Here is a 19880-nt window from a genome sequence, read left to right as displayed (position 1 = left end):
GAGGGCTTCATACTGTTATAACAATCTGTACCACAATTCTCTGTGCGGTCTGCCCAGCTCTAAATGACATGTCCTCAGAGGCGCCATCATCTCCAAGTCCATGGAAACCATGCACTTATAGAAACCAGAACCTCCCATACCACATGTTACTAATGACCTACAACATCGACTTGGTCTGTATCATGCAGTGCTCAACATTCTGGTTGCAGCATCACATTTCTCAAGAATTTGATTCCATGCTGACTCCTTTACTTGGAGTATTGAGATTCCCCAGGTACAGTGAAAGTATGAGCCTCTCAAATGGAAGACCAGAAGCTGGTTCTCCTATGCTATGTCAATCCGCCACCCGGAAGCACTTGCTGCACCAACAGCATTCCCAAAGCTTGCCTCTGCAGCCCTGCAGCACCCATTAGAAACACTTCTCACAATGAACTGCTGTGCTGGCAGAGCCCTAACTGGACTGCTGGACAGCAAGCTCTGTGAGGCATCTAGGAAAAAAGTTCCCGAAATCCCGAGAAACATTCTTCACTCCGGAATAGCGTCACATCATTGAGTCATTTGGGATGACGGGGCATATCATGGAGCAGGTGTATTGGGAAGTCAGTGAACAGTAAGGCTAATTCATTAGTGGGCCTGCTGGCGTAGTATTTTTCCAGTTCCGCAGCCTTTAAATCATTGGTGGTCTTTAGCGTGCCGGATCAGCGGGTGGTGGAGTTGGAGGATAGATGGCAGGGATCTGAAGAAAGGTGAAGTGTAGACGAGTGGAGACAATGTGAAGTTTAGAAAAGACTAATTGCCGGGCGTGGTGGCTCACGTCTATAATCCCAGAACTTTGGGTTGCCGAGGTGGGAGGACTGCTTGAGGCCAGGAGTTCGGGACCAGCCTGGGCAACGTAGCAAGACCATGTCTCTACAAAAAACAAAAAAACCAAGCGAGGTGGTGTGTGCCTGCAATCCCAACTACTCGGGAGGTGGGAAGATCGCTCAATTCCGGGAGGTCGAGGCAGCAGTGAGCCGTGATCATGCCACTGCACTCCAGCCTGGGCAACGGAGCAAGACCCCATCTTAATTAAAGAAATATATTTAATACAGGAGAGACTGGACTGCTTTGAAAAGTGGATTTGATGGGAATGCGAGGTTTGGAGAGATCTTATGTTTTCCAAGACTTGAAAAACATTGTGGTTCCGTTCAGCCCTCCCAGAAAATACCTAGGGGACTTAAAGAGCGGACCGAGTACCTGTTCGTTTCCCCACCCCTTAGCCGGCAGGGCTCCGGCGGCGCCCTGGGAAAACGTAGGGAAGGGCCGTTCTCGCAGCGGTTACCGGAAGTGACGCATTCATTCTCGCGAGAAGGAAGACGCGCGAGCGTCGGCGGCCCGGAACCGGCCTTGGAACAGCGGCGGAGCCTGAGGCCGCTTGCCCTCCCGCCCCATGGAGCGGCCCCCGGGGCTGCGGCCGGGCGCGGGCGGGCCCTGGGAGATGCGGGAGCGGTTGGGCACCGGCGGCTTCGGGAACGTCTGTCTGTACCAGCATCGGGTGAGGCGGGGCGCGAGAGGGAGCGGCGGTGGGTTTGAGCGTCTGTGGAACACAGGGCTGACAGTGTGGGATAGATGGTTAGTGGGACCTTGGGCAGTATTTGTGGGCCAGTAGGCTTGTGTGTGTGTATGAGAGAGAAAGATACTCTGCCTGTGTGTCCAAAGTTGTATCTGAGGTACTGGGCATAGATAGAGCTGTTGCGGGGAACTTGGGTATGACTGTCAGGCTGTGACCAGGTGTTTAGTGAGTGTGACAGTGCGCGTGTGTCTCTGTGAATGTAGAGTGTCAGGGTGTGTGAGGCAGATGCACGTCACAGTGTGTATGTGTGAGCACGAATGTGTGAGAAGAGGGTTGAAGGAGACTGCCTGTTGGAATGTGTGCGTCCGTGTGTTTGGGTCCGTGTGTGCGCGCGCTTGCTTGGAGGCCGTGTGATATCAGTGGGGACTGCAGTAGACAAGGAAGGCTTCATGATGGGTCCAGAGTTAAACCTTTGGAAGTATGGATGGGCTTTGGAATTGGGGATGTATTCCAGGTCGGGACAGTATGAGGGTAAGTTGGTGCAGATCATGGCTTCAAACGGAAGGCGATATTAATAGATTGGAGATGGGGGGCGCTCCAGTCAGTGGAGGACAGTTAACATCAGACTCAAGAATTTTACTTTGATTTAATAGAGAATGTTTAACCATTGTAACAGCAGTTTAAAAAATAATATTTGGGTCATGTTTGTGTGTTTGTTAGTTTTTGTTTTCGAGACGGAGTCTCACTCTGTTGCCCAGGCTGGAATGTAGTGGCGCGATCTCGGCTCACTGTAGCCTCCTCCTGGGTTCAAGCGATTCTCCTGCCTCAGCCTCCTGAGTAGCTGGGATTACAGGCGCCCGCCACCGCGCTGGGCTAATTTTTTGTATTTTTAGTAGAGACAGGGTTTCACCATGTTGGCCAGGCTGGTTTCGAACTCCTGACCTCAGGTGATCCACCTGTCTCAGCCTCCCAAAGTGCAGGGATTATAGGCGTGAGCCACTGCGTCAGGCCTGGGACATGTATTTTTTGTTATAAAAAATGATAATCAATAAAAGCTGTGAACCCTTTCCCCAGAAAAATGCACAGATGCACATCCACGCAACCATGCATTGCCATTTGAGAGGTTCATGCTTTCCTAAAGGACATTTTAGGTAAATAGACCCCGGACTAACACTTCCTGTAATACAGGCTTTGTTTTGTTCCCTATAAAATAGGTATAGTATAATACTTGCATGCATCATGGGTTTGAGAGTTAAATAAAATAATAATGTATGTAAAGCTAAATACAGTACCTGACCCATGAAAGCCCTCAACTGTTAGCACCTGCTGCTACTTTGTTGTTGCTGCTATGATCATAATGCTCCTCATTAATTGGCCTTAAACAAGGAAATGTCAAGATTAAAAGTGTTGTTCTAGGAAAATGGTTTTGTGAAGGATAAATTTGAGTGGAACAACATGTGGGACAAGATGAACAGTTAAGATTTTACTAAAATGCCTGGGCTTGGATTGTGAATAGAGAAATGAATTCAAGAGGAAAAGTAATAATTTGTTATCTAAAGGAACATGGGTGTAGTGAGAAAGCTCATAATTTGGGGTGGGAGAAAGGGGAGATAGGTGTCTACTTTGGAGAAATAGGCATGTTTAGGGTAATTAGAATGACAACTGAAACTGATAGAACTGAGGAAGTTTTGTGAACCAGGTTTCTAGATAGGGTGTGGGAGAAAATCTTGGAGAAAGAGAATGGAAGGTGAAGGACTAAGGCATTAAATCCTATGATAGCAGGATAAGTAGTAAATTTAATAATTCTCACCATCAGAGGGAATATAACACACTAAAAAAAAAAGTGGGAGCCAAATGCTTCCAGTGGCATGTTGCCTGTGTTACCTAAGCCTGCCTATAGACTGATCATAAGGAAAAAGGATGCATGCTGGCAGCTTTTGTGACTTCTTTTTTTGGTCCCTGGGTGGGGATGGATGAATTCGTCACTTTTTGTTTTATTATGGTAAAGTATACATAACACAACATTTATCACTTTATTTTTAAGTGTACAGTTAGGTAGCATTAAGTATATTGACGTTGTACAGCCATCACCCTATCCCCAGAATATTCCAGCTTTTTAAGCACATAACTTTGTTGTTGTTGTACATCTATAAACTGCCCGTAGAACATTCTTTGCGAAAAGGTAGAATTTCACAGAGTGGATGAAATATAAATTAAGGAGTTGAAGGATCTTACAAAGTGGGATTTTTGAAATAGATAACTTACTGCTCCATCAACATGAGCATTTAGGACTCAGTGCTGTTCATAGCTGTGCCTGATTCTCATCTCCATGGTGGTAAAGGTCTGCATGGGACATAGATATAACTGGCCACCTGCTCATAACAAAAGGAAGACTGAAGGGAGTGAGACCTGTGGGTAGGCTAGCTTGTAGTCTGTCCTATTTTCCTTCTTCTCTATGCACCAAGTATCATCTTATCTCTAGCCTTTTTTTCCTCTCAGCCCCCAATTCACACTACCCTATCCAAGCTGTGTCTTCCTTCCCCACCTATAATATATTTTTTTCTGTCCTGGCCCCTGGGCTCTTCTCTCTTTATTCATACACAGCCTTTATTACAACTCTGGTTTGTGTCAGAGATTACGTATGTTGGAAATTCTTTTGAACTCTCTTTGTGATATCAGAAACATAGTGTAGCCTGTTTTGCCCTGGCTGCTGTTTCTGAGCTGCATTATTAGTGTTGCCAGAATATGATGGGATCTGGCTATTTCCTGTAATGTGCATCAGAATGGGTTTAATTTCAGTCAAAATTGGCTAAATTACTAGTCACAGGCCAGAGATGTTAGGTTCATTGTGTAGATATGGAAACAGAAGTACACTCATTGGTAGGATTTTTTTCCTTCATGTCATTTGAAATGCATACATTAAGATTGGAGTTTTTTTGCTTTAGGCTTGGTTATATTAAAACTTTCTCTTGCTGTTTGGAGTCCAGGAAGCCCTGAATTACCTTCTTCATTCTAGTTATGCTGGGAGCTGGGGCCCATGTTAGTTGTCTTGATTAAGCTCTGAATGGAATTTGCTGCGGAGACAGGATCATTTTTTTTCTGACATTACACATGAGAGAGAGTTCCAAAGAGACCTGTTATAAAATCAGTTTCAGTCACTTTTCCCTTGTGTGCTGTTATGTGTTCGAAGGTCAGTTTTAAAGCATTGGTGTAATAGTCTCATGGTTTATCTTTTTAAAAAAGCGTTGCTTCAAGAGAGCTGTGGATAAATATATTTAATTAGTAAAGCTAAAAAGTTTTGTTTTAGGTTATTTCTTTGGTAGCAAATAAATCTGCACAAGAACCTAATTTTTTTTTTTTTCTGCTGATTTTCTATTTTGGCAGGAACTTGATCTCAAAATAGCAATTAAGTCTTGTCGCCTAGAGCTAAGTACCAAAAACAGAGAACGATGGTGCCACGAAATCCAGATTATGAAGAAGTAAGTGTACTCCTTGACTTATATTCCCCTGGTTCTACAGCCCAACCAGATGTCATCATCGGGAAAGAGACCAGGAATCCACTCTTCTCAGGATCTTTTTGGGAACATGTTTTTTTTTCTCTCATTAAATATATTATGTTTCAAATAACATCACATTAGGATTAAGAAGGTTTAGTTAAAATCAGCTAGGACACTTACACACTGTTGGTAGGAATGTAAAATTGTGCAGCTGTTATGGAAAGCAGTATGGTGATTCCTAAAAAGTTAAAAATAGAATTACCATATGATCCAGCAATTCCATTTCTGGGTATATACAAAAATGAATTGAAAGCAGGGACTTCAAGAGTAATTTGTACACTCATATTCATAGCATTATTTTTCACAATAGCCTAAAGGTAAAAGCAACCCAGTATCTACCAACAGAGACATGTATAAAAAAAATGTGGTGTACTCATGAAATGGAATATCATGCAGCCTTAAAAAGGAAGGAAACTGACACATGCCACAGCATGGATGAATCTTGTGGAGATTATGCTAAATGAAATAAGCCAGTCACAAAAAGACAAATACTGTGTTATTCCACTTATATGTGGTACCTAGTCTAGTCAAACTCACAGTGGAAGAAAGTAGAATGGTGTTTGCCAGACAGTGAAGGGACCAGCAAATAGAGAATAATTTTTAATAGGTGCGGAGTTTCAGCTTTGCAGAATTCAACAGTTTTGTGCAGTATAGTGATAGTAGCAAAACAATGTGGAAGTATTTGATGCCAGGCTGGGCACGTTGGCTCACACTGTAATTCCAACACTTTGGGAGGCTGAGGCGAGTGGATTGCTTGAGCTCAGGAGTTCGAGACCCGCCTAGGCAACCTGGCAAAACCCTATCTCTACAAAAAATACAAAAATTAGCCGGGTGTGGTGGTACATGCCTATAGTCCCAGTTACTCAGGAGGCTGAGGTGGGAAGATTACTTGAGCCCAGGAGGTCGAGGCTACAGTGAGCTGAGATCACACCACTGTACTCCAGCCTGGGTGACAAGAGCAAGACCCTGTCTGAAAAAAAAGGAAAGCATCTGATGCTGCTAAACCATACACTTAAAAATGGTTAAGGTGGTAAATTTTATGCTATGTGTATTTTACCACAATCAAAAAAGTATTTCATTTCAGTTAACAAAAGTCAGTTAGGGTATGGTGGCTCACACCTATAATCCCAGCACTTTGGGAGGCCAAGGTGGGTGGATCACCTGAGGTCAGGAGTTTGAGACCAGCCTGGTCAACATGGCAAAACTCCATCTGTACTAAAAATACAAAAATTAGCCGGGCGTGGTGGCAGGTGTATGTAATCCCAGCTACTTGGGAGGCTGAGGCAGGAGAATTGCTTGAACCTCGGAGGCGGAGGTTGCAGTGAACTGAGATCATGCCACTGCACCCCAGCCTGGGCGACTCTGTCTCAAAAATAAATAAATAAATAAATAACCCCAACATTTTGTGGCTTAAAATAGCAAACATTTAATATCTTATAGTTTCTGTGACTTAGGAATTTAGGATTGGCTTAGCTGGGTGATTCTAGCTTAGAGTCTTTCCTGAGACATCTCAAGATACTGATTGGAGCTTCAGTAATCCAAAGGCTTAACTGGCACTGGAGTATCTGCTTCCATGCTCACTTATATGACTGTTGGCCAGAAGCATCAGTTCTTCACCGCGTGGGCCTCTTCATGGGGAAGCTTGAATGTCTTCATGACATGGAAGCTAGCTTCCCCAGAAAGAGTGAGTGATCTGAGAGAGAGACACAGCAAATGAGCGAGCAAGATGAAAACTGACATATCTTTTATGATCTTTCCTCAGAAGTAAGACTCCATCCTTTTCCACCACATTCTGTTTGTTACGGTGAGTCACTAAGTACAGCCTACATTCAAGGGGAGGAGAGTTAAGTTTTTGAAAAGAGAAGTAGATATATTTTAAAACTTCCACAGGTAGTGTGCTAAGTGCTTTACGGATCGTTCTTCCAGTTTATCACAGCAATCTTATATTTAGGTATTATTTTGTAAGTGAGGAAGTTGAAGCATATAGAGTCACATAGCTGGTGGTTGGTAAAGTGTGGATTTGAAATAAATACTTTCTGACTCTAATATATCTGTGCTTAATTTCATTTTGCTTCTCAAACTTGGTTATGTGGCAGAATCACCAGGAAAGCTTAACAATATAAATTATCAGGCCCTGCATGTACATGGAAATTCTGTTTGTTTCTTTTTCTTTTTTTTTTCTTAAAGAGATGTGGTCTTGCTGTGTTACCCAGGCTTGACTTGAACTCCTGGGCTCAACTAGTCCTCCCATCTCAGCCTCTGGAGTAGCTGGGACTATAGGCATGTGCCACCACACCTGGCTAATTTTTAATTTTTTGTAGAGATGAGGTCTCAGTGTTACCCATGCTGATCTCAAACTCCTGGCCTCAAGCAATCCTCCCACCTCAGCCTCCCGAATTGTTGGGATTACAGTTGCAACTGCATCCAGCCTAAAACGCCAGATTTGAATCCTTACTTGACTACCTACTGACTGTGTTACTTAGCCAATTTGTGCTTCAATTTTCTCCTGTGTGGTGAAAGTATTAATAAATCTACCTATATTAGGATTATTGTGACAAGTAATTGAGTTAATATATTTAAAATGCTTACTGCTTGGCACTTAGAAATGTAATAGTAGTAATAGTGATGGTATTTTTATGTATGTTTTCTTTTAAAAAATTCTAATTTTTAATTATACAAATCAGAAATTAGAGTATTATAAATAATACCGATCTTTCCCCCTCTGTTCATCCACCTGCAATTAAGTAGCATTTCAAATCCAGTCCCTTTTTATTGGAAATAAATTTTTTATTGTAATGTTTTTCTTTCTTATTAGGTTGAACCATGCCAACGTTGTAAAGGCCTGTGATGTTCCTGAAGAATTGAATATTTTGATTCATGATGTGCCTCTTCTAGCAATGGAATACTGTTCTGGAGGAGATCTCCGAAAGGTAGTGTGGATGTTTTGAGATGAGAGATAGTAAATCACAAACTTTAGCATTATTTGAATCATATTAAATATAATAAACTAGAATAAGAATCGGAAAAACTATGGTCTGCTTCCTGTTTTGTAAATAGTTTTATTGGAACACAGCCACATTCATTTCTTTACACATTGTCTGTGGCTGCTTTCTTATGACTGCAGAATTGAGTAGTTTAACAGAGGCTATGTGACTTGCAAAACCTAAAGTATTTACCATATGGTTCCTTACAGCAAATGTTTGTTGACTCCTGATTTAGAAAATGCATTTTTGTTGTTGCTGTTTGATGGGACTATAGCAGTGGTATTAGATGAAATTTTCAGTGGTTAAGGTGCTTGTAAAAAGTTGTTTTCTGTATTGCAATCTTTCTTTTCTACCTAATTTTAAATGTGCCCATATGACCATTTATATATATATCCCTGAGATTTGTCAGCCTTTTCCAGTTTCAAGTGCTTTTTGCTTCTTTTTACTTTTATGAGCCTTATCATGAAATTTACATGCCGTCAGTATGGATTTGGTAATTGTATTCCCTTGTATTTTATTATGACTTACTTTCTCATTGAATATTCTCTTAGAGTATAGTAATTAATGTGTGGTCACTATTACAGCCCAGCAATTTGCAGAACACATTTTTAGATTTCTTTCTTTTTTTAGCTGCTCAACAAACCAGAAAATTGTTGTGGACTTAAAGAAAGCCAGATACTTTCTTTACTAAGTGATATAGGTATGTAATCAGTATTAAAATACCATTGTGATGTAATGCCCCTTTGGTCCATAAAAGATTCTGTACCTTTTTGGGAATTCAGGAGAATTGTTGATACACTGTACAAAGTCTATAGAATTTCAACATCTATAAGAAGTTATCGTATAAATCTGTTACTGTTGATGCTAAATTAAAACCAGGATATTTTTATATCCTAGGGTGCGGTGGCTCACGCCTGTAATCCCAGCACTTTGGGAGGCTGAGGTGGGCGGATCACGAGGTCAGGAGTCCAAGACCAGCCTGGCCAACATAGTGAAACTCCATCTCTACTAAAAATACAAAATGCCTGTAATCCCAGCACTTTGGGAGGCCGAGGCGGGCAGATGACAAGGTCAGGAGATCGACACCATCCTGGCTAACACAGTGAAATCCCGTCTCTACTAAAAAATCCAAAAAATTAGCTGGGTGTGTTGCAGGCGCCTGTAGTCCCAGCTATTTGGGAGGCTGAGGCAGGAGAATGGCGTGAACCCAGGAGGCAGAGCTTGCAATGAGCCGAGATCACGCCACTGCACTCTAGCCTAGGCGACAGAGCGAGACTCCGTCTCAAAAAAATAAAAATAAAAATAGAAAAATTAGCTGGGCATGATGCCACATGCCTGTAGTCGCAGCTACTCGGGAGGCTGAGGCAGGAGAATTGCTTGAACCCAGGAGGTGGAGGTTGCAGTGAGCCGAGATTGGGCCACTGCACTCCGGCTTGGGCAACAGAGTGAGACTTTTGTCACACACACACACACACACACACACACACACACACACACACAAACTAGGATATTTTATTTATTTTTGGTTAGGAGTCCTTTTTTAATCTAATAGGTGTTCCAATAGCTGACAAAAAAATCATGCAAAATGACCTTACTCAATTTCACTCCTCCCACACCATTGACATAGTAATTTTTTTTACAGTGGAATTGCATCTCCTTGAGAGATGGGTCCTCAAATCAACTCTTTTTTGTTTGTTTTGAGACGGAGTCTAGCCCTGTCACCCAGGCTAGAGTGCAGTGGTACGATCTCAGCTCACTGCAAGCTCTGCCTCCCAGGTTCAAGTGATTCTCCTGCCTCAGCCTCCTGAGTAGCTGGGATTACAGGCGCCCGCCACCATGCCTGGCTAATTTTTGTATTTTTAACAGAGACTGGGTTTCACTGTGTTGGCCTGGCTAGTCTCAAACTCCTGACCTCATGATCCGCCCGCCTCGGCCTCCCAAAGTGCTGGGATTGCAAGCGTGAGCCACCGCGCCTGGCCAAGTCAACTCTTGGGGTGAAAAATCTCTGCTTAATCAGAATGACTCCAGAAAAATTCCTAAAATAACCAGTACCTAACCTTTTGGAGGAACCTCAAAAACCAAAAATTTGTTTCCGTGTAGATTTTGGTTTTGCCTCTTTTCCAAGGTCATGAGAGCTAAAGTCCAATTTAAATGGTTGATTTAGGTGGGAGAAGGGGGCTTATTAGAATTACAGGGATTTTCCCAATTGCTTGTTGCATTTCTATTTAATGTTAATTCTAATGAGTTAGATGAACATATAGTATAATTTTGTAGTATTTGCTTAATGTTACGTTTTTCTGTGAAGAAAACCTGAACTACTGTAATATTAGTTGTGTAGTTACGATGATCCATATAAACTTGAGCATCAGAGCAGATTTGTACAAAATGTGAGGTGAATTTTTCTTTTAACTCAATGCTTTCTGTTACTTCAAAGTGTATTTTAAACTTTATTTAGGGTCTGGGATTCGATATTTGCATGAAAACAAAATTATACATCGAGATCTAAAACCTGAAAACATAGTTCTTCAGGACGTTGGTGGAAAGGTAGGTGAAACCTGAAGTAATGTTTCATGCCTATTGAATATAGTCTGTCTGATATAGTTAGTCCTTGAGCTTTGGTGTCTTTGCTGTATGCCCGTAACACTCTTACTTTTTCCATTTCAGACCTTACCACACTGAACTGTAGTTTTGTGTTTAGTTTTTTGTCCCTTCTGCTAAACAGTGGTTCCATTAAAGAAGGAACTGCACCTGTCTTTTTTTTCTTTTTCTTTTTCTTTTTTTTCATACTTAACGCAGCTCCTAGACTTCACCTGTCTTGTTCATGTCTGTTTTTCCAGCATAGTATCTAGCAAAGATACTGGCAGTGAATACATAATATGTTAACACTTACTATTTTATTCTTATGAAGCACATCCAAAACACATACACACACATCCTGGGTTCACTTTAAGAAAAAAAGAAAGTATGTATATTTTTAAAACTTATTTTCCTTCCCCCAATTTAGATGAGTTATCTGGAGAAGAACCAGAAATTGTGAATTGACTCTTAAAATGTTCATTTAATTAGTAACTTTTAAGCAGTTTTCTTGTTTCCAGCGTCCAAATTTCATTCCAGTAAAGACTTAAAAGCCAAGAGTCTGCGCCTTGGGTTGAGTTGTGTGTGCTGTCTTTTCAGTTAGTGAAGATAGTTGTTGGTCTCGTGGGGGTGTTGGAACCTTCGTGATGCTTCTTCTCTTAGGAGCCTTTCGTGTATGCTTGGCACCAAATATCTCTGCTTTTTTTTTTTTTTTTTTTTTTTTAATCCAAAGACTTCAGGACATTCTTGAAGTTAGATCTCAGTATTTACTCACATTTAATCCACTCTAAGGGGGTATGATGCTTCTTCAAGTTTGGAAGTCACCCTTGCCTTTACTTTCCAGTTTAATGGATCGAGCTTATTTTGAATATAGCAAAATAAAAATTAATAGCCCACCTGTATTTAATTTTTACCGTGTACCAAGCACTGTATTACCTTCTTTACTTTCATTATTTCATTGGATCCTAATAACAATTCTGTGAGGTAGGGACTGTTAGTCGTCCAATTAGATTACTGAGAGAGGTTAAATAACTTGGTAGATCACACACCTAGTTAAGTGGTGGCACTCAGACTTGAAATATTTTTGTGATATTACAGAGCCTAAGCTCCTCACCACCACCCTCTCTATAGCCTTATAAGGATATTGTTATCTTTCCTTTTTAAATTTCTCTACCATTTAATACTTAATCTGTCTTATTATTTTTCAGATAATACATAAAATAATTGATCTGGGATATGCCAAAGATGTTGATCAAGGAAGTCTGTGTACATCTTTTGTGGGAACACTGCAGTATCTGGTGAGGCCTGTATTGTTTCTTTGAATTTAAATGTGTGTAGGATTCTCTTATTTCTGAAGATCATGAATATAGTAGTTCAAAAATAAAGTAGTTTTTCCCATACAGTGTTGGTGTTTAAAACATTTTCTCTTTTGAAGGCCCCAGAGCTCTTTGAGAATAAGCCTTACACAGCCACTGTTGATTATTGGAGCTTTGGGACCATGGTATTTGAATGTATTGCTGGATATAGGCCTTTTTTGCATCATCTGCAGCCATTTACCTGGTAAGAAATGGATGAGAACTTGGGCATGCTTAATGGGAATGGAAATATTTTCATTTGTCTGCTTTTTTTTTTCTTTCTTTGTTTAATTGCCTTTGAAATATACAATTGAATATAATTAAATGGCAAGAAATCTTAAGAGTATTTGTGAGAATCACTTTGTCAGCTGAGGTAGCTTTTGATTTTATAGGCATGAGAAGATTAAGAAGAAGGATCCAAAGTGTATATTTGCATGTGAAGAGATGTCAGGAGAAGTTCGGTTTAGTAGCCATTTACCTCAACCAAATAGCCTTTGTAGGTAAGTATATTTTAGTTAAGGAAGTTTGCCTCAGTTTCTCCAGGGTTGTAAAGGAACAGTAGAGTAGTTTTCTGTTTCAAGTTGCATTATCCAGTAGAACTTTCTGTGATGATGTAGAAACCTTCTATATCTCTGTTCGCCACATGAGGCTATTGACTCCTTGACAGGTAGCTAGTTTGTTTAGGTAACTGAATTTTGAATAAATACTAAATGTAAATAGCCATTTGGGACTGACTAGTGGCTACCATATCGGACAGCACAGATCTAGTGGAAACAAGAACTGCCATTTAACTGATTGACATAGGTCCTAAGAAGGTTCTTAGGATAATGAAGGAAATGGGTTCTTTGCAGAATGGATTTGGACTCATCCGTTGGAGTTGTCAGTAACTAACGTGGAGTTTTGAGTAGTTTTTGATGGAAAAAAGTTTGTTCCCTGTCATTTCATGAATTTGAAAGTAAGTTATGAAATGGTATAGACAAGTGATGTGGGAAAGAAAGTGGACAACCTACAAAATTACCTTTCTAACAGTATAAAGGGAAATTGGAACATAATGATTTGCTTTTCACCCTATTTTGTATGTTTTCTAGTTTAATAGTAGAACCCATGGAAAACTGGCTACAGTTGATGTTGAATTGGGACCCTCAGCAGAGAGGAGGACCTGTTGACCTTACTTTGAAGCAGCCAAGATGTTTTGTACTAATGGATCACATTTTGAATTTGAAGGTTAGTCTTAATGGGTCTACTGCATAAGACCAGCATTGAAATTAACAAGTTTATTTGGAAAGTTAGCATAAATATAGTTTAATAATCTCTTCCTGTTGCTTACTTATTTATTTATTTTGAGACAGGGTCTCGCTCTGTCACCTAGGCTGGAGTGCGGTGGCACGTTTTAAGCCCACTGCAACCTTCACCTCCCAGGTTCAAGCAATTCTTTTGCCTCAGCCTCCCAAGTAGCTGGGACTACAGGTGCATGCCACCACACCCAGCTAATTTTTGTATATTTAGTAGAGATAGGGTTTCACCACCTTGTCCAGGCTGGTCTTGAACTCCTGACCTCAGGTGATCCGCCCGCCTTGGCCTTCCAAAGTGGGATTACAGGTGTGAGCCACTGCGTCCAGCGCTGATGCGTATTTGAAAAAAGAAAATTATATTCTTAGAGCTGATTTTTTAAAAAAATTTCTTTAGCAAGCTGTCTCAGTTTGCTTCTCCGTGGTCTTTGTTGATTACTCCTTTGAAGCAACTTTTTAATTTACCTTTTCCCATGTTGTTGCCATTATCCTCATTCATTTATGTCTAGTCATACTGGATTTGATTTGGTAAGGAAGGTTCCTATCTGCCTTTCATGGTTCTGCACTTACTCCCTAACCTATAGTTAATTCAATATGTACTACCTATCTCATCTTCTGAAAATGCTTTTTTATTCTTCTGCCCAAGAAACTAACATAGTTCTTCTTTTTTTTTTTTTTTTAAACAAGTCAAGTGTAAACTGATCTGCTTGGCTTTTTTAGGGGGCTTTCCCTAACCAAGTTTTGCCTTGTACGTGCCTCTCTTAACCTTTACCTCATACAAGACCAGCTTGTCACTGCTCCTTATACCTCAAACCCATTATCTACCTTTATGCTTTGACAGATGCTATCCTTCTGCCTAGTATGATATCCATTTCTGTGTATCTCCTCACCTACACTGGCATGTCTTCAAGAACTTTTCTTTAAATGGTCTCTGCCACACAATTTGTCATTTAAAGGCTATATTCTCTATTTCTCATCTTCCATTCATGCATCTTCATATAGATTGTTTTCTTCTTCAATGTTGGGATTGTTTTACTACTTTTATTAACAACCACCCACCCCACCCATCCTAACCATGGCAGTCAGTACAGAGCAGGGCATGTATCAGGTTCTTAGTAAATTATTTATTGATATGAATGAGAGCTATAGATAGTTCTGTTGGGCAGTGTACCCAGAAACAACTCTCATAATAGTCTTCACATTTTTATTGATAGTTTATAGTATACAGGTTTCTAAAATTGAAATGAGAAATTATAATCATTTAATGTTGGAGTACATGGCGAGATAGTTCACTTTAGTCTGGAACTCCTGAACTCACGTGATCCTCCTGCCTCAGCCTCCAGAGTAAATGGGACTGCAGGTGTGCGCCAGCTCTCCTTCCTAATTTTTAAATTTTTGGTAGAAATGGGGTCTCGCTGTGTTGTCCAGGCTGGTTTTGAACTCCTGGCCTCAAGTGATCCTCCTACGTTGACTTCCCAAAGTGCTGGGATTACAGATGTGAGCCACCGTGCCCGATCTTGGCATACTTTATTAAATAGAAACTTGAGGCCATGTGGATGTCATTCTTGGCTAACACTGAAAAGATACCTAGCTTCTTCTTGATTTGGTTTCTTTCTACTGTGCCAAAGAATAAATTATCCCTTAGTGCGTTAGGAAAGCAGGGCTTTAGTTCTTTGTTGCCTCTGAAACATTTCGGTTGTGAATGAATCACATCTCTTATTTGTTTCATACTCATCATAGGAATTATAGCATCATTTCTGCTTTGAAGGGCATCTGTGAGCCTCTTGTTATAGGGCATGGGGAAAGATTCCACATTATGGAGTTTGTAGTTTACAGACTTAAATTCAGTTTGCAGCACCACTATTTACCTGTCTGTGAACCTGAGCAAATGTTGTCTGTCTATCTCAAGGACAGTAATATCTTCCTCAAAGAACCAATATTATTATGAGGTTATACAGAATAAGGTATATATAAGGTACTAGTTATAGTAGTTCAAGAAGCTTCAAGGATGCTTGTTAGACATGATAATAGGACTGAATTTTGAAGAATGAGATTTTTTAGGAAAAGGGTGGGGGTGGGATAGATTTATAGGCAGCAGAGCATCATGAGCAAAAGTACAGAAGTATGAACTACAAAACAGCTTGGTGTTACTGTAGAACATTTTCCTAAAATGTTTATATGTATTGTACAAGAAAGGAATGATGTCTGTTTGATTTCACTTAAAAAAGGAAGCAACAAAACAGTTACTATTTCCCTTTTGAAAAAACAGCTTAGCAAGTCTGATTGTATGCATATTTTTCAACTGTTTATTATGAAAATCTTTAAATATGTTGAAGAGTTGGAAAAAGTGTACTGAACCTACCACTAAAAATAATGGTGAAACAGCAACATTTAATTATTTTTTTCTTTGCCTCCTCTTTCATGCCCCTAAATGTAACTGTATTCTGAGTCTCTTCTTGGTTCTTTTTCCATTACATTTCCTTCTTTTTATTAGGCAGTTTCTTCAGCTGTATAGCTTTACCTATAAACTGCACATGGATAACTCCTAAAGTTATTTCTCTCCATAGCTTAGACGTTTCTACCAAGGACTTATAACTGTCGTATAACTGTATAACTATCTGGTTGTTCCACTAGCACTTAAGACTTAATTTATTAAAAACTGAACATATTTGTTCTATCCATTAAATTTACTTCTTTTTTTTGTTTGTTTTTGAGATGGAGCCTCACTGTGTCTCACGATCTCAGCTCACTGCAACCTACACCTCCTGGGTTCAAGCGATTCTCCTGCCTCAGCCTCCTGAGTAGCTGGGATTACAGGCGCCCGCCGCCATGTCTGGCTGATTTTTATATTTTTAGTAGAGATGGGGTTTCACCATGTTGGCCAGGCTGGTCTTGACACCCTGACCTCAGGTGATCTTCCCACCTTGGCCTTCCAAAGTGCTGGGATTACAGGCATGAGCCACTGCACCTGGCCCCATTAAATCTACCTCTGTAGATTTCCTACACCTCTTATTTGCACTGTCACCTTTTCAGTTACCCAGATGGGAAACTTTGGCTGTCTTGGCTCTTCCTTTCTCTTCAATCGATATATCCAATTATTTTATAAAGTTATCTTTTGAATATCTTAATAATTTTGAGCTTGCCAGGTTCTCAATTTAGAAAGGCTTGCATAGTTCTCTTTCACTTATTGAATAAAGTTCAGACCCTTTCATTGGTACTCAGAACCTATCTTGGTTTCATATCAATTTATACTTCCGGACTTACCTCTTACTAATACCCCGAGAGAGCATCATTTTAGGTACATTTGAACTGGATTAACTGTATTGTCTGATTATGCCCATCCCTTTCTACTTTACTGCTTCTGCTCGCCTTGTTTTCTGCCTAAAGGAACTTATTTTTCAGTCCTTTCCCATTTCAGTCTTTCTTTCATTTCAAAGTTTAGCTCAAGTAGTGCCTCCTTTATGAAGTGCCCGCTTCCTACTGCCAAGTGTATGATACTTTACGCTGATTATAACACCTATCACATTTTGCCTGGTACTTTAGTTCTCTTAGTATATCTTAATACCTTCTGTTTGACTATAACTGTTTGGAGGGCAAGGATCATCAGGTACTCAGTTTGTATACCCACTACTACCACCACAACACATTTAATATTATGTACCAACAATATGTACCTACCAATAGTAGGTACTCATTAAATATTATAGTGAACAAAAAGATAAATTTAGGTTGTATTTCCTCTTTTTTCTTTTGCTCCCTTCTGGCCTGGAGCTTTGGTAGTGGGATGCCATGATGACATATCCTAATATCCTGTGTAAAAGTAGATGTCCATTATAGGATTTTTCATCCTAAGTTTCTGCTGTTGCTATAAATGGCAGCTGTCATAGTGTGAAATATGCCTAAACTGGGAAGGCATGGAAATTCTCAGGTAGTATAATTGTATTGTAAATCCATATCAGTTTTGAAGATTTCCCTACTCCCCTTTTAAGCATAAAAGATTTATATTAAAGAGAAGTCTCTTAATAAGAGAAATACTGGCAATCATGTTGTGACATTTGGAATTCACATGAAAAGGATCAACTTCCGGTTATAAAAACAGTTTGGTATTTCTTTTTAAAAATTTTGTTAATACAGGTGCGGTGGCTCATGCCTATAATCCCAGCACTTTGGGAGGCGGAGTCAGGTGGATCACTTGAGGTTAGGAGTTCAAGACTAGCCTGGCCAACATAGTGAAACCCCATCTCTACTAAAAATACAAAAATTAGCCAGGGATGGTGGTGCATGCCTGTAATCCCAGCTACTCTGGAGGCTGAGGCAGGAGAGTTGCTTAAACCCAGGAGGTGGAGGCCGCAGTGAGACGAGATCGCAACACTGCACTCCAGCCTGAGCAACAGAGAGAGACTCTGTGTCAAAAACAAACAAAATTGTTAATATGCTTTTAAGTTTTTTTTGTTTGTTTTGTTTTTTTGAGATAGAGTTTTGTACTGTCACCCAGGCTGGAGTACCATGGTACGATCTCCACTCACTCCAGCCTTCACCTCCCAGACTCAAGTGATTCTCTCATGCCTCAGCCTCCCACACAGTTGGAATTACAGGTGTGTGCCGTCATGGCCAACTAATTTTTTTGTATTTTTGGTAGAGACAGGGTTTCGCCATGTTGGCCAGGATGGTCTCGAACTCCTGTCCTCAAGTGATCCACCTGTCTTGGCCTCCCAAAGGGCTGGGATTACAGGTGTGAGCCACTGCGCCTGGCCTAATTTTTTAAATTGACAAATAATTGTACATATTCATGGGGTAAATAGTGATGTTTCAATACATATACTGTGTAGTGATTAGATTAGGGTAATTAGCATATCCATCATCTCAAACATCATTTCTTTGTGTTGGGAATATTCAGTATCCCTTTCTTTCTTTTTTCTTTTTCTTTCTTTTTTTTTTCTTTTTGAGACCCAGTCTCACTCTGTCACCTGAAGTGCAATGGCGCAATCTCAGCTCACTGTAGCCTTGATCTCCCAGGTTCAGGCAATTCTCCTGCCTCAGCCTTCTGAGTAACTGGGATTATAGGTGTTGTGCCACCAAGCCTAGCTAATTTTTGTATTTTTAGTAGAGACGAGGTTTCACCATATTGGCCAGGCTGGTCTTGAACTCCTGACCTCAAGTGATCCACCTGTTTTGTAATCCCAAAGTGCTGGGATTACAGGCGTGAGCCGCCATGCCCAGTCTCAGTTTAGTATTTCTGTAGCACCACTTATTTGGGCATCTGTGTTAGGATTTGTAAGTGGAAATAATAGTGGGCCTTTAAACTAAAAACTGTACAGCAAAGGAAGCAATTAACAAAACGAAAAAGCAACCCATGGATTGGGAAAAGATACATACATACCATACATCTAATAAGAAATTAATACCCTAAATTTATAAGAAACTCATGCAACTCAATACCAAAAATGTAAATAACCCAATTTAAAAATGTGCAAAGGACCTAAATTAGACACTTCTCAGAAGAAGAAATTCAGATGGCCAACAAACATATGAAAAGGTGCTCAACAACTCTTAGCATCAGGGAGATGCAAATCAAAACCACACTAAGATAGCACCCCCCACCTGTTGGGATGGCTATTATGCAAAAGAAAAAAGGTAAGAGTTAGGATGTGGGAAAAAAGAAGTCCCTTCTACACTGTTAGTGGGAATGTAAATTATTACAGCTGTCTTGGGAAACAGTATAAAAGTTCCTCAAAATTAAAAATAGGACTACTGGCCAGGTGTAGTGGCTCACACCTGTAATCCCAGCACTTTGGGAGGCTGAGACAGGTGGATCACGTGAGGTCAGGAGTTTGAGACCAGCCTGGGCAACATGCGGAAACCCCGTCTCCACTAAAATTACAAAAATTAGCTGGGCATGGTGGTGCACATCTGTAATCCAAGCTACTCAGTAGGCTGAGGCAGGTTAATTGCTTGAACCCAGGAGGTGGAAGTTGTAGTGAGCTGAGATCATGCCACTGCACACCAGCCTGCGTGACACAGCGAGACTCTGTCTCAAAAAAAAAAAAAATAGAACTGTAAGATTTAATAATCTCACTTCTCGGTATCTATCCAAAGGATTTTAAAGCAGGCTTGTGAAGAGATATTTGCACTCCCATGTTCATCGCAGCATTATTCACAATAGTCAAGATATGGAAATAGCCTAAATGTCCTTTGACAGATGAATAGATAGGGAAAAGGTGGCATATATACACAGTGGAATAGTATTCAGCCTTAAGAAAAAGAAGGAAATTCTGCCATTTAGGACAATGTGGATGAACCTGGAGGACATGCTAAGTAAAATAAGCAAGACACAGAAAGAGAAATACTGCATGATCTCACTTACATGTGGAATCTATAATAGTTAAACTTAATAGAAGCAGACAGTAGCATCATAGTTGCCAGGGGCTGCAGGGACGGGAGTGGGGAGGTGTATGTAGAGATGTTCATCAAAAGGTCCAGACATGGCAGCAAAAGAAAAAAGTACAAAAATGACAACTATGAAGAGGTGACAGATATATTAATTAGCTGAAATGTGATAATTTCACAAT

At 40.4% G+C, this 19880-nt stretch overlaps 1 protein-coding gene across 7 annotated transcripts in view; it reads left to right on the top strand.

Annotated features, from left to right (window-relative positions):
- Positions 1 to 1347: 1347 nt before the first annotated feature.
- Positions 1348 to 19880, top strand: part of CHUK (component of inhibitor of nuclear factor kappa B kinase complex) — a 43108-nt gene continuing 24575 nt past the window's right edge. For 2 of the 7 annotated variants that reach the window (XR_007728919.1, XM_050804979.1), the window contains exons 1-9: positions 1358 to 1534; positions 4937 to 5031; positions 7925 to 8039; positions 8724 to 8793; positions 10549 to 10637; positions 11876 to 11965; positions 12103 to 12227; positions 12415 to 12522; positions 13111 to 13246. Coding sequence is in view for 4 of the 7 variants with exons in the window: in XM_050804979.1 (XP_050660936.1) it covers positions 1430 to 1534; positions 4937 to 5031; positions 7925 to 8039; positions 8724 to 8793; positions 10549 to 10637; positions 11876 to 11965; positions 12103 to 12227; positions 12415 to 12522; positions 13111 to 13246 (933 nt within the window). In the remaining 3 variants the exon portion in view is untranslated. Of the gene's footprint in view, positions 1535 to 1598; positions 2084 to 2683; positions 2704 to 4936; positions 5032 to 7924; positions 8040 to 8723; positions 8794 to 10548; positions 10638 to 11875; positions 11966 to 12102; positions 12228 to 12414; positions 12523 to 13110; positions 13247 to 19880 lie in introns of those variants that run through there. The other 5 variants (XM_050804976.1, XR_007728921.1, XR_007728920.1 and 2 more) reach the window with 5 other exon arrangements.

The sequence above is a fragment of the Macaca thibetana genome, chromosome 9 (genome assembly GCF_024542745.1).
Source record: "Macaca thibetana thibetana isolate TM-01 chromosome 9, ASM2454274v1, whole genome shotgun sequence".
In the NCBI taxonomy this organism is placed as follows: domain Eukaryota; kingdom Metazoa; phylum Chordata; class Mammalia; order Primates; family Cercopithecidae; genus Macaca; species Macaca thibetana.
This window is presented reverse-complemented; position numbering and strand designations above follow the sequence as displayed.